Source organism: Gouania willdenowi, chromosome 20 (assembly GCF_900634775.1).
Source record: "Gouania willdenowi chromosome 20, fGouWil2.1, whole genome shotgun sequence".
NCBI lineage: Eukaryota > Metazoa > Chordata > Actinopteri > Blenniiformes > Gobiesocidae > Gouania > Gouania willdenowi.
In genome coordinates, this window is record NC_041063.1 from 6678964 (window position 1) to 6691188 (window position 12225).

Below are 12225 nucleotides of genomic sequence, written 5' to 3' on the forward strand. Positions count from 1 at the left end.
GAGAAAACTTACCCTGTCACCTGGATCTCCAGCAGTGCCCGGGGGGCCTTGCAGACCTGAAGGTCCTGGGAGGCCCTAAAATAAAAAAATAATTAAAAAAAATGGCTTAATGTCTGTCATTGAATATATTGTAGTCTCTTTAAATATGATAAACTCACAGATGGTCCGGGGGGTCCTGGAGGTCCTTCAATCAGCATTCCCTTTGGAGGAAAGAAACATGAATTCACAATATACGACTAAGATAGGAAAACTAAATGTTATTAATTATTATTAAACCCTATTCAAGCAATATTAATGTTAAACTGAGATCAGACCAACACTATTTTATTTCTTTAATTATTATTATTTTTTTTAAATTTACTGACAATGACGTTTCATTGAAATAGTTCTGCTATAGTCCCAAATTGTTACAAATAATTACATTAATGTCCTAAAATAAAATTAAAGTAAATTAAAATAAACATGATTTATTACTCATTGGAAAAAAAAGTTAATGTAATTTATTTTAATCAAATAAACATATAAACTTACATTTAATAAAATTTGAAATAAAACATTTAAAAGGTAAAAATAAATAAAGATGATCTATTACTCATTGAAAAATTAAAATAAAAAATAGAATAGAATAATACAAAGTAAAATAAAATATAGATCATCTATTAATCATTGAAAATTTTAAATCAAATTAAATGAACTTAAATTGTATTTAATGAAATTAAAATGAAATTAAGACACATTTGAAAGGAAAGACTAATAAATAAGGATTATCTATTACTCATTGAAAAATTTAAATGAAAAATAGAATAAAATAAAACAAAATAAAGTAAAGTAAAATAAAATAAATATGATCTATTACTTGAAAAATTTAAATGAAATAAAAATTGTATTTCATTAAATCAAAATAAATTAAAACACATTTGGTCATAAAATAAATGAATAAAGATGATCTATTACATATTGAAAAAATAATATGAAAAATAGAATAAATAAAACAAAATTAAGTAAAGTAAAATAAAAAATGAAACAAAATAAAAATGATACCCATTACTTATAAAAAAAAATAATTAGAATAATATTAAATAGAATAAAATAAAATTCAATAAAATTCAATCGAATTATATTAAATTAAAGTAAAAACACATTTGGTTATTTAAAAGGAAAAAATAAATAAATAAAATAAATGATTTATTACTCATTGAAAAAAATTCCAATAAATCCCAGACCAGAGTGTAGGGTTTACAAACTTCAAAATAAATGCACTTATAAACAAACCTTTACTGTACACATGAGTAAACGTATTATTAAAGATGATTGTGGAGCTCACAGGTTCAATGACAGCCGGATCGCCTTTCTCTCCCTTCTGTCCAAACACTCCCTCTGCTCCAGCGACCTGCAGTTAGAGGAAAAGAGGAGGCATTCTTCACACTTCAGTTACGCCCCACAGGTGAAAGCAGCTCTGATGAGTAATGAAGTGACTGAGGAAGACTAGGGGACACATTACACTCAGTCAGCATCATGTACTCAGAGGAAACTACTGCAGCGACTGCCCAGGGCAAAGGAACCACTACTAAAAACACAAGATGTTAGTGCTACACAGCAAACACACACACAAACCTCTGCTCCACATGCATCGCTATCCAGGAATGTTTGTAACAGGAAGTCACCAAAGTCAACGTTACCTTCACCACGGGATTATTCACAGTCTCAGTCAGTGGAGGCTTTACTATGCTTTACTCATGCAGAGGAGGAGAAAGTTACAGTGTGTGGAGCGACGTAATAAAGGCCTCGTCCTTCCATCCAAACAATAGCCAAGGACACACAGCCATAGGGAAGCCTTTTTTATTAGCAGTCATGGTTAAACTGAGCCAGAAACACAACAAGCCTCAGAGAGTCTAAACTGGTTTCAATATTCTGAGTGGAACAGTTTTTTTTTTTTTATAGACGCTAAGAAGCATCTGAGGTTTATAAAACACGTTTAGTTACCATCGTACACACAGATAGACTCTTATAAACTATTAGTAGTACAGAGATGGGCAACTTTTATCACAATATCTGAGGGTCACATGATCAATGTTCATGTCAGCATTAGAATAATGACCCATCTGAGCATCAAAAACAAAGCGTATGTTTATTTTTTCATTTTGTGTCTTTTTTTTGGTCATCTTTTGTACGTTTTTGTTGTCGTTTACATTTAGTATATTGTTCTCTAATCCTGCATGTTATGGCTATTCTGTGTGTTATGAGTCATTTTGTGTGTTTTTGTTCATGTCTTGTACATTTTTCAGTTATTTATTTGTAGTCATCTTGAGTGATCTTTGACTTACGAAGCTGGATTTCCTCTTACTGCGCTAATTCTGCGATTTATTCGGTTCGGTGTGTGCTAACTTCTTACGGGGATAAATCACCATGGTAACTGATGCTGAACGGCTAACCCGATCGAGACTAGATTTTGTTCTGGATAAGATCTGAGTGAGCAAAGAAGCCCCGCCTCCTGACCAATCAGTTCTCTTGGAAAATGACCTGCGCATTGAGTTGCACATTGTTAGTAGATCCTGGTTGGTGCAGATCTGACAGCTATGCTTAGGAAAGAAAGAATATTTATGGATAAAAACAATCCTTACATTTACCGATGACATCCTATAGGAAAGGTATAGATTTACAACTGATGGACTGTAGTCAGCTGTTTTAATCCAGGCCCACCCAGGTGCTGTTCATCCAATAACAAGCCCAAAGAAAGACTTAAGTGAAAGGCTTTCAGCCAATCAGCAGTTTGCACCCCACATGTGGATTCTTAGTCCCGCCCACAGGCTGCATCATCACCAGGAAGTCTCTGTCCTCATGCTGCATTCAATGTAACCCTGGATTTCCACTGGATCGTAACTGCTCCCAAATTGCTCCTCTGCGTAACTGCAGCACAATCTGCAGCCCAGCACATGTAATATATACTGTATATATATACATACATATTCAACCATGAATAAATACAATATTTATATGTGAATTACAATTTTAAAAGTGCTTGGATCAAACATGGTATCAACAGAAAGGTCTGGTCCGACTATATGCTTGGTTTTCAGGTAGAGCAGAAACACAAAACAATGTGTTTATTTTGTCAAAATGTGGTATCAGCGGAAAGGCTTAACTGCTGAATACAGTATGTGCTCGGTTTTCAGATAGGCCCCGCAAGGTCGCTGTTTTCCTCTACCAGGGTGCTTTCAGACCTCAGGTACTTATATGCACTCTGTTGGCAAAGCTGCCTGCCTACAGAACGGACAGCGCTCTCACTGATCACAGTGCTGTCCAATGACTTAATATTGTATAATCTGATGATTTTACACAATAAGATGTGGGCATTTTCCTGCATTCCTTCCTTCCTGCTTTTGCAGCGGCAAGTGTGGCTTTTGGCCTGAAATATGGACTTTCATTCTTCAAATCTTTAAAAAACGACAGGGAACAGGAAGAAAGTCGTGTTTGAAGAGGTATGGGAGGGGGGAGTGTGGTTGTTTCCATTCCAGTCTCACAGATTCTATTTTTGCTGTTTTTGTGAATTTTTCTTTCATTTTGTGAGTTTGTGAAATAATGGTTTTGTCTTTTTCTTTTCTATACAGTCATTTTCTGCCTTTTTGTGTGTTTTGGGGTAACTTCTTGCATTTTGTTCTTTTTGTGTATTGTTCAATAATTTTGTATGATTTTTGGAGTAATTTTGTGTATTTTTGCTTTCTATGTGATTTTGTGTTTTTTTTTAGTAATTTCTGGTATTTGTGTTTTCCTATTTGTGTGTTTTTTTGTATTGTTGCATGGCTTTTAGAGTAATTTGATGTTGTGTGTGATTGTGTTTATTTCTTTTTTGGTGTATTTGTTTCTTTTTGTGTGTTGGAGTAATTTTGAAAACTTTGGACAGGATCAGGGGCCGCTAGTTGCCCATGTCTGTCAAACTGGCATTAATCAACAATAGGGATGCATTACAAATGTATAACTTTCACAAGTAATAAAATGTTAAACAATGATTAAGATAGCCTGCTTGATGGGAAATGATTCATCATACTTAACAGATAAAGTGTGTGTGAAAATAGACAAAGAAAGTATATGTTGCTTGGTTGAGTGCACAGTGTAAAGATGTAGCATGCTCACACAGAAATCACTTCAGATAAAATCAAACGCATGCACTTTGCACTTAATTCCACACCCGGTTATTAACCGAAATATTTCTTATAACGACTAACCACAAACCACAAGGACTCCCAGACACATGCTGCACATGCACACACAACCTGTGCACGATACTTACGGTGCTCTCAGAGCGGCCGGTTTCAGCAGCGACCCCAGGCCCAACACCACCATCATCATCATCGTCATAGGCTGCGCCGGGATTGGGCGGACGCTGGCCGTACTCATCGTACGCCCCGTAATCATACAACCTGTTGTCAACCGTGCCCAAGTCATACTCCTTTAGGTCATACTCCTTAAAGTCATACGCCTCAGCGCCCGTGTCCACTGTGTCCACTGATTCTGGGACAACGCTGAGCTCGGGAGCGACGGGAACGGCCTCAGTGACATAAGCACCGACAACATCCTCCTCCACAGCCTTTCAGGCGTTATCCAAGTGCAGAAGAGACAAGCAAAGGTGAGCAAGCAAAGGAAAAGGAGTTAAGTTAGTTAAGCAACTCAGACCACTGGTCTGCTCTGTAATGTTAAAGCAGATTAGCATCTGATACAAGATGATATGCAAAGCAAAATAACACTTGGTCTACTTGTTCAAATTTGTTGGAAATTGTATGTTACCTTGGAGAAAAAGAGAAATAATGGTAACAAATAAAGCCAAATAACCTGGATTTATCGCTTCTCAAATGAGAAAACTTAAACATGTACAGTTGTTTAAAGCAGTGGTTCTCAACCTTTTCAGCACACAACCCCCAAATTAAGTGTTCTCACTACTTAAAACTCAAAACTTAACTGAGACAAGTTAAATTTTAACAAATCCTTGTTTTAATCAGAAATACAATGGGTTAAAAGGGCCCAAAAAATGTGGAAAAGGTGGTGAAATAGAATTTTAAAACCACAGAAATTAATTAAAAGTTGCAAATTTCAGTGGCCAAAAACAGACAGAAAAAGTAGTAAAAATGGTTCATGGTGTCAATATTGACTTAAAAGCAGGAACAATTAGTTTAAACTGGCAAATAATGGGCATGACAAGTCATGAATGTGGTTGAAATGGCAAAAAAAAAAATCAGGAAATATAGTGAAAATAATGGGTCACTATATGTGACATTAGATGGAAAGGGTTTATAAGTGCTGAAAATGAAAGTGGAAAAAATGTGCAGAAAAGGCATTGAATGTGATGGAGAAGTGTCAGAAATGGGAGTAATGTAGCAAAAATGGATTAAAAGGAGCGAAAATATGACAAAAAAAGTGGTAAAAAAGGTTCAAAGTGTCAATGTTGGCAAATAATGGGTATGACTAATCTTGAATGTGGTTAAATTGGCCAAAAAAATACATGAAATATGGTGAAAAGAGGTTAGAAGTGACAATAATGTGTCAACATATGTGACATTAGGTGGAAAAGTGGTAGAAAGGGTTTATAAGTGCTGAAAATGAAAGTAGAAAAAATGTGCAGAAAAGGCATTGCAGGTGATGGAGAAGTGTCAGAAATGGGAAAAATTTAGCAAAAATGGATTAAAAGGAGCAAAAATATGGCAAGAAAAAGCGATGAAAATAGGTTAAAATATGGCAAGTTTGGTGTAGTTGCGGAAAACTGGTAAAAATAAGCAAAAATGGGCTCAAATTGTTCGAAAAATATTCTGTTTCTTGAAAGCATCTGACGACCCCTCTCCCTCCTGACCCCAAGGTTGAGAACCCCTGGTTTAAAGTACTTTTTAAGACTTTAGGATTACTAGTTAACAATAATCATCATCATCATCATTGAATAGCATAAGAAAGCATTGTAAACGAACAGCAGTTTGCACTAAAGCTTCATTAATAATGGCCTGATTGTAGTAGTTGTGCATCAAGACACGTGTAAATCCATTCAAGATCTGTGGAAGAGCAAATCCAGTGTGATGGAGTTTATCTCTCACTTAATCAGGTCTACTCCATGTTTGGCACAATTACTACAACCGCAGCCACTGGGCATTACGCTCACTTTCTTTCCAAATAGCGATCACTCCGGATCACGCTTTGGAACATGAAGCAGCACGAGTACGGTAATTACACGGCTAATGCATCAAATTAGCAAGCTGTGTAATTACTGTGCATGTGCAAAATGCTACGTATCAAAGAGTGCAGGGTCAGCGCTGGCTGTGAGGGGACTTTAGCCGCGTTTATCATAGTTCTTTTTCAAAGAAAGCAGAACTATTGATCAAACCCAAGCTTATGATTTAAAGACGGAGAATTAGGAAATATGTATTTTAATCTGTCCCTAGTAACCTTCACGATAAATATCATTAGTTCAGTCAGTGGCTCCCAAACTTTTTCAGATGTGCCCCACTTTGAAGAGTGAAAAACTCTCAGGGTACCCCAACAAAACAAAATGTTAAGTCAAGTAATTATGACTTTTTATTTTCTAAGAAAAATGTCATTTGGAATAATTTTTAAATGTCATAAAAATAACCATTAGTAACTAATAATTTTACAACAGTAATAAAGCTCTTTATTAATAAAGTGCAAAGAAGAAACTATATATACTTTTTTTTTTTCTTAAAAAAGAAAGGTTAAAAAAGTGTGACCTTTTTGGGGGAAAAAAAAGAAAATTTGGAATATTCTTAAAATCTCATAAAAATAACAATTTATTACTTAGAATAACTATTTATTACCAAGAATTGTCATAAAGCTCGTTATTATTAAAGTGCAAAGAATAAAAAAACTCTCAGGGACCCCCCATCGCACCAAAATCTGTATTTTTTAAATGATAAAGAACGGTTAATAAAAGTGTGACCTTTATTGTACAAAAAATACAAAATTGGAATGATCTTCTTTTCTATTTTTTTTTTTTTTTTTGAAAAAAAAAATTGACAATTCTTCAAACCTCATACCAATAATTAATAATAACTAATACTTTTAGAACACTAATAAAGGTCTTTATAAATAAAGTGCAAATAATTGTTTTTTTTTTTTTTCTGGGACCCCCCATTGCAACAAAATATATATATTTTTAATTATAAAGAAAGGTTGAAAAAAAGCGTGACCTTTGTTGGAAAAAAAATACAAATTTGGAATAATCTTCTTTAAATCTCACAAAGATAACTTTTGATAACTAATAATTTTAGAACACTAATAAAGCTCTTTATTAATAAAGTGCACAAAAAACCACTTTATTTTTCATGCGCATTGTCATGATTCCACGCTCCCTCCAAGGGGGCGCGGACCCCAGTTTGGGAACCACTGAGTTAAGTTATCTGACATCACATTGACTTCTACCAACAGTAGATATACAGTAAGTCAACACATGTGGCCGTCACTAAAGGAAGCCACAGTTTCAAAAAAACATACTTTAGCAAACAAATCATGTGCAGTATGTGACGTATTAACGTGTATTCAACACTAGTTTTGCTCTCAGAAGAATCTTAGCTCCATGTTTCAACTCAACCATGAGGCTATAAAAGCAAAGTAAGCGTCTTAGCCCTAATACTAAGCTATGTTAGCATGCTAGCATGGAGAATTCAGTTCACCTTTGGTAATTCTTCAGTGATAAAGGAGACATGGATTGTCTGACTCATCCAACAGATGTCAAAGCTGAATGGATTCACACACACTTCACACATTTCATTAGATATGATACCATTTCTGTGATCTGTAATAAACCCACACATCTTAAGTTTGAAGGTGAGCAAACGTTCACCTTTCACAATCAGAATAAAAATGGTTTATTGCCATTGTTGGCAAAGCACACAAGGAAATTTGCAACACTCTTTCAGAGTAAAAGAATAAATAATCCGTCCATGTTTTGGTTGTATTTGTGACCACGACTTTAATTTGACAAGATGCTAAGAAAGATTGCAACTACAGCGATTTTTACCTTCAAAGAGAGAGCGTTAATTCAACTTCTGCATAGGACTAATTGCAATTTGTTAATTGTGTGTGTAATAAAGAGTACCTGTAGTGGAAATGTAGAAAACAACCAATAAACAAAATACGTGGAACTTTTTTTATGAAGAAAACAAACACATTAAAAAGACTTTCAGAAGGTTTTTAAAAGGGCATAAACTATGGAGAGCCACCATTTTGTGCAGGATATGACACACATTGGTTGATCGCCATGGCCTGTCACTTTAAAGAAATGGTGCATTGTGGGAGGTAGAGGCGCAACAGGCGTGTTTACATTGTGGAAAGTGTAGTTTTTCTGTTAGCTCTTGGCGCTAAGCAGCTGTGTGTAAAACTCTGCCTCAGTGATAAAGGGCAGCATCCAGGTTGTATATTAGGAAAGGATTAAATAGCACCTTTCTCACCAACTTCCTGCTTCTTGTGAGCCTCCCTGCACCCACTCAGCAACAGACAGAGCTGTTGTTAGCAGCAGTAACGAGCCATGGCTGAGTAGTTAATGTTTTAAGTGTGTATCCTGTACTGATATTATGGAGCCAACATCTGGATAACTCTGACTTGGTGTCATTATTTGGCCCAGAGACCACAAAGGAAACTGCTGTTGTTATAGCAACGGAACACTGTTGCCTAGCAACAGATAACAGGAATCAACAAGCGTGTGTCATATCCTGACCAAAATGTTGGCTCTCCATAGTTTATGTCCCAAGATATAAAATCATTTTAAAAAGTCCTTATAGTGTGTGTTTTTTTATAAAAATGTGCACATATTTAGTTTAATGCTAATACATTAAACACATTTTTGTTATATACATTTCCAATACAGGTACCCTTTAAAGACTTTGATGCATTCACTGGCACTGGTGTGGTGCTGTACAATTTTAGAGATGATAAATCTGTCCCAATGGAAAGTCTATAAAGTCAAGGCTACAGGGAAAGCCTTTTAGCCCTGTCTAGAAAATACAACTTTAGTCTTTAACTCCTTAACTAGTGCATATCATAATGTGCCATACTTGTACTACTGACCTTATTGGATAAAACCTGGATTTCTCTCTTGTATCCCAATCAAAAGTATTCACTTTATGTATGTATTCACATACTTGATGTAACTCAGATAAGCTTCACCGTGTCTGTAATGCATGTACAAAAGCCTTCTGTCAATCAGTTTAGCAACTCAGTATTCCATTTAACCCAACAACACAAAGAACCAATGAACGCTAGTGTCTTCTTCTACCAAATACCTTCGCAGATAAAGTCGTCCTTGCTCATATTTCCCCCAAATAACCACACAGTGTGTTTTTTAAAGCAAAAGACTTGAATAAAATGAACATTTACCTCACTGGGTCCACTCGCGGCAAAGGGGGACTGAGTACCATCTATAGTTCCGTAGTCAAAGCCTGTATTGTAATCTCCTTCTACATTGTTTAGCTGAGTCATGTTGGGAAAAGGAAAAGAAGAATAAGGGTTAAACACAAAGACTGAGACGGCAGGGATGTGTTAAGGGTGTCCTGGAGCTGGCTGAAGCCGGGGCTACTTCTACTTCTACACAGGAGAGGTTAGCTGGCTAGCTAGCTAACTAGCTAGCGCCACGTCGCCCATCACAGATCTTCTTCCCTTTGGATCTGAGGAGGGGAAGATCTTGATGGGTCCCGGGCTGTTCTTTAGGTTGACCTTTACCCTAAAATGGCCTCGGGGTGGAGCTGGAGCTGTGGCCTGGTACACAGGCATCTGTCTCTTCTTCTTAGAGGAAAACTTTTTAGCTGGAGACTTTTTCACAGCCAAGAACTTTAAGGGCTTGCTCTTAGTTTTACTGAGGGACTTTCTGCTCCTCTTCTTTTTCATGGAGACACTACGTTTCTTTCTCTGGAGACGCTGACGGGCAACAAAGAACACCAAGACAAACATGGAACACCCACAAGTGAAAAGAACTGGTGCACACACTCCGTTCTAACCCAATAGTCACTTCTTTACTTTAATTGCTAAAAACTTAGGCTTTAGAGTCCTGTAGTTCCACCAGTAAGCTCTTTAGTATTTATGATGACAGGCACAACTTCCTGTGTCATAGAAGAGATAGCATATGTTTAAAGTTACAGGGATATCTCTTAGTAGTATTTTATTACATATTAAACATGCAATACAACATTTTGCTCCATTGCATATTTTTCTATTTTAAAGTGAAAGTGTATTTATCTTTAATTTTGCATGCTTTGGCATCATTCTTATGTATTTTTGTCACTATTTTCTATAATTTTCTTTATTTGTGTATTTTTGTAATTCTTGTGTGTTTTTGGAGTAATTTGGCGTATTTTTGCTGTATGTTTGGGGAGTTTTGTATGCTTTGGCATCATTCTCATGTATATTTGTCGTTATTTGGTATAATTTTCTGTACTTTGTGTGTTTTTGAAAATATCTTGTGTGTTTTAGGAGTAATTTTGTGTAATTTATATTTTTTCAACATTATTCTAGTGTTCTCTGTTTTGAGAGTCCTTTTGCATATTTTTGTGTGTGTATTTTTCTGTAAATCTGTATGCTTTTTGACAAAATTTTGGCAAAATTTGCCGTCATCTTGTATAATTTTCTGTATTTGTAGATTTTTGGAATTTTTGAGTAATTATGTTGTCATTTTGAATATTTTTCTATATTTTTGTAGTCTTCTGTGTTTTTGGAGTAATTTTGCACATTTTTGTTGTTTTATTTATATTTCTTGGAAATTTGTATACTTTTGGCATCATTCTTGTGTATTTTTGTTGCATAATTTTCTGTATTTGTGTATTTTTAGAGTAATTTTGTGTAATTTAGAATATTATGTCCTGTGTTTTTGGAGTCCTTTTGCATATTTTTGTGTGTATGTTTCTGTAAATCTGTATGCTTTTTGGCAACATTATTGTATACATTTTTCATCATTTTCTGTATTTGTGGATTTTCAGAATTATCATATGTTTTTGAGTAACTTTGTTGTCATTTTGAATATTTGTCTATATTTTTGCAATCATCTGTGTTTTTGGGGTCATTTTGCATATTTTTGTTGTTTTATGTGTATTTTTTGTAAATTTGTATACTTTTTGGCATCATTCTTGTGTATTTCTGTTGCATAATTTACTGTATTTGTGTATTTTTGTAATTGTTGTGTGTTTTTTGAGTAAATTTGTGTCATTTTGTTGTAATTTTGAAGGTTTTTCTATATATTTTGAGTCTTCACTTGTGTTTTTGGAGTCAGTTTGTTGTCCTTTTTATGTATTTTTAGTATTCTGAGAGTTTACTTTGGGAGCCACATAAAATTAAACGTAGGGCTGATTGTTACCCATTGCCCATGTCTGGACTATACACAAATCTTTTATTCTGAAAGGCCAGAAGTGGAAGTGGGTGTTCTAATACACAATAATATCTTCAATCCATCTATCTATTACACAGGAAGTTGATCCCATAAAGATGAGATGTGACTTTTTGTTGGAACGGCCTGTACAACAACTGTGGACTGAGCTATTAATTAAACTCACACAAGAAACACACATTTCACTCTGACAAAAACACAAAGAGAGAAAAAAAAACACTTTGGAGCTATCACAGAAATAAAACAGCTTGTGTTATTTCATAGTTAACAATTAAATTCAAAAACTAGCAAATCAATTAAAGCAGAAAAAAACACATTAAAAACACACACAAAGGACTTACACTGTGTGTTTGCTAACATGCACACGCCGAAGCATGCTAACGTACTGTAGGTACGGCATTAAAAATACAAAGTATTGAAGTCATAATCCCTTCTAGCACTGTGTGTATGTCAACAAAGCAGTGTGTCAGAAAGAGGAAACACACACACACACACACACACGATGAAGTGAAGGGTTGGACACAAAGAGACGTGTGTGTGTTTGTTTTTGTCCTTTTTTCTTTCATTTACCTGCAGTTCAGAATACTCATCGGTGGGAAAGATGTCAGTGGCTCCCTCAGAGTAATCATCAAACTGAGAGTAATCTAAATCATCAGTAGTGTACTGGAGAGGAAAAGAGGAGGTGTTAGCTGATGTAAATACAAGGCCATGATACATTTAGACAATATCATCTCAGGCATGCTGCTTATATCACATGTTAATATTAAAACGTTTACAACAGGAGAACAATAAGAAAGGATGGAGGTGTTTTTAAAAATATCTCTTAGTGCATTAACCTAATGTTAAATAAAGAATAAAATTAA

The 12225-nt window shown here is 35.1% G+C and overlaps 1 protein-coding gene across 3 annotated transcripts in view; it reads right to left on the minus strand.

Moving 5' to 3' along the window:
• Positions 1 to 12225, minus strand: part of col11a1a (collagen, type XI, alpha 1a) — a 145345-nt gene that overhangs the window by 86871 nt on the left and 46249 nt on the right. For 2 of the 3 annotated variants that reach the window (XM_028477294.1, XM_028477293.1), the window contains exons 6-11: positions 11933 to 12025; positions 9367 to 9459; positions 4289 to 4585; positions 1325 to 1390; positions 159 to 200; positions 13 to 75 (exon numbers count right to left, since the gene is read on the minus strand). In XM_028477294.1, the coding sequence (XP_028333095.1) occupies positions 13 to 75; positions 159 to 200; positions 1325 to 1390; positions 4289 to 4585; positions 9367 to 9459; positions 11933 to 12025 (654 nt within the window). Of the gene's footprint in view, positions 1 to 12; positions 76 to 158; positions 201 to 1324; positions 1391 to 4288; positions 4586 to 7664; positions 7748 to 9366; positions 9460 to 11932; positions 12026 to 12225 lie in introns of those variants that run through there. The other variant, XM_028477295.1, reaches the window with a different exon arrangement.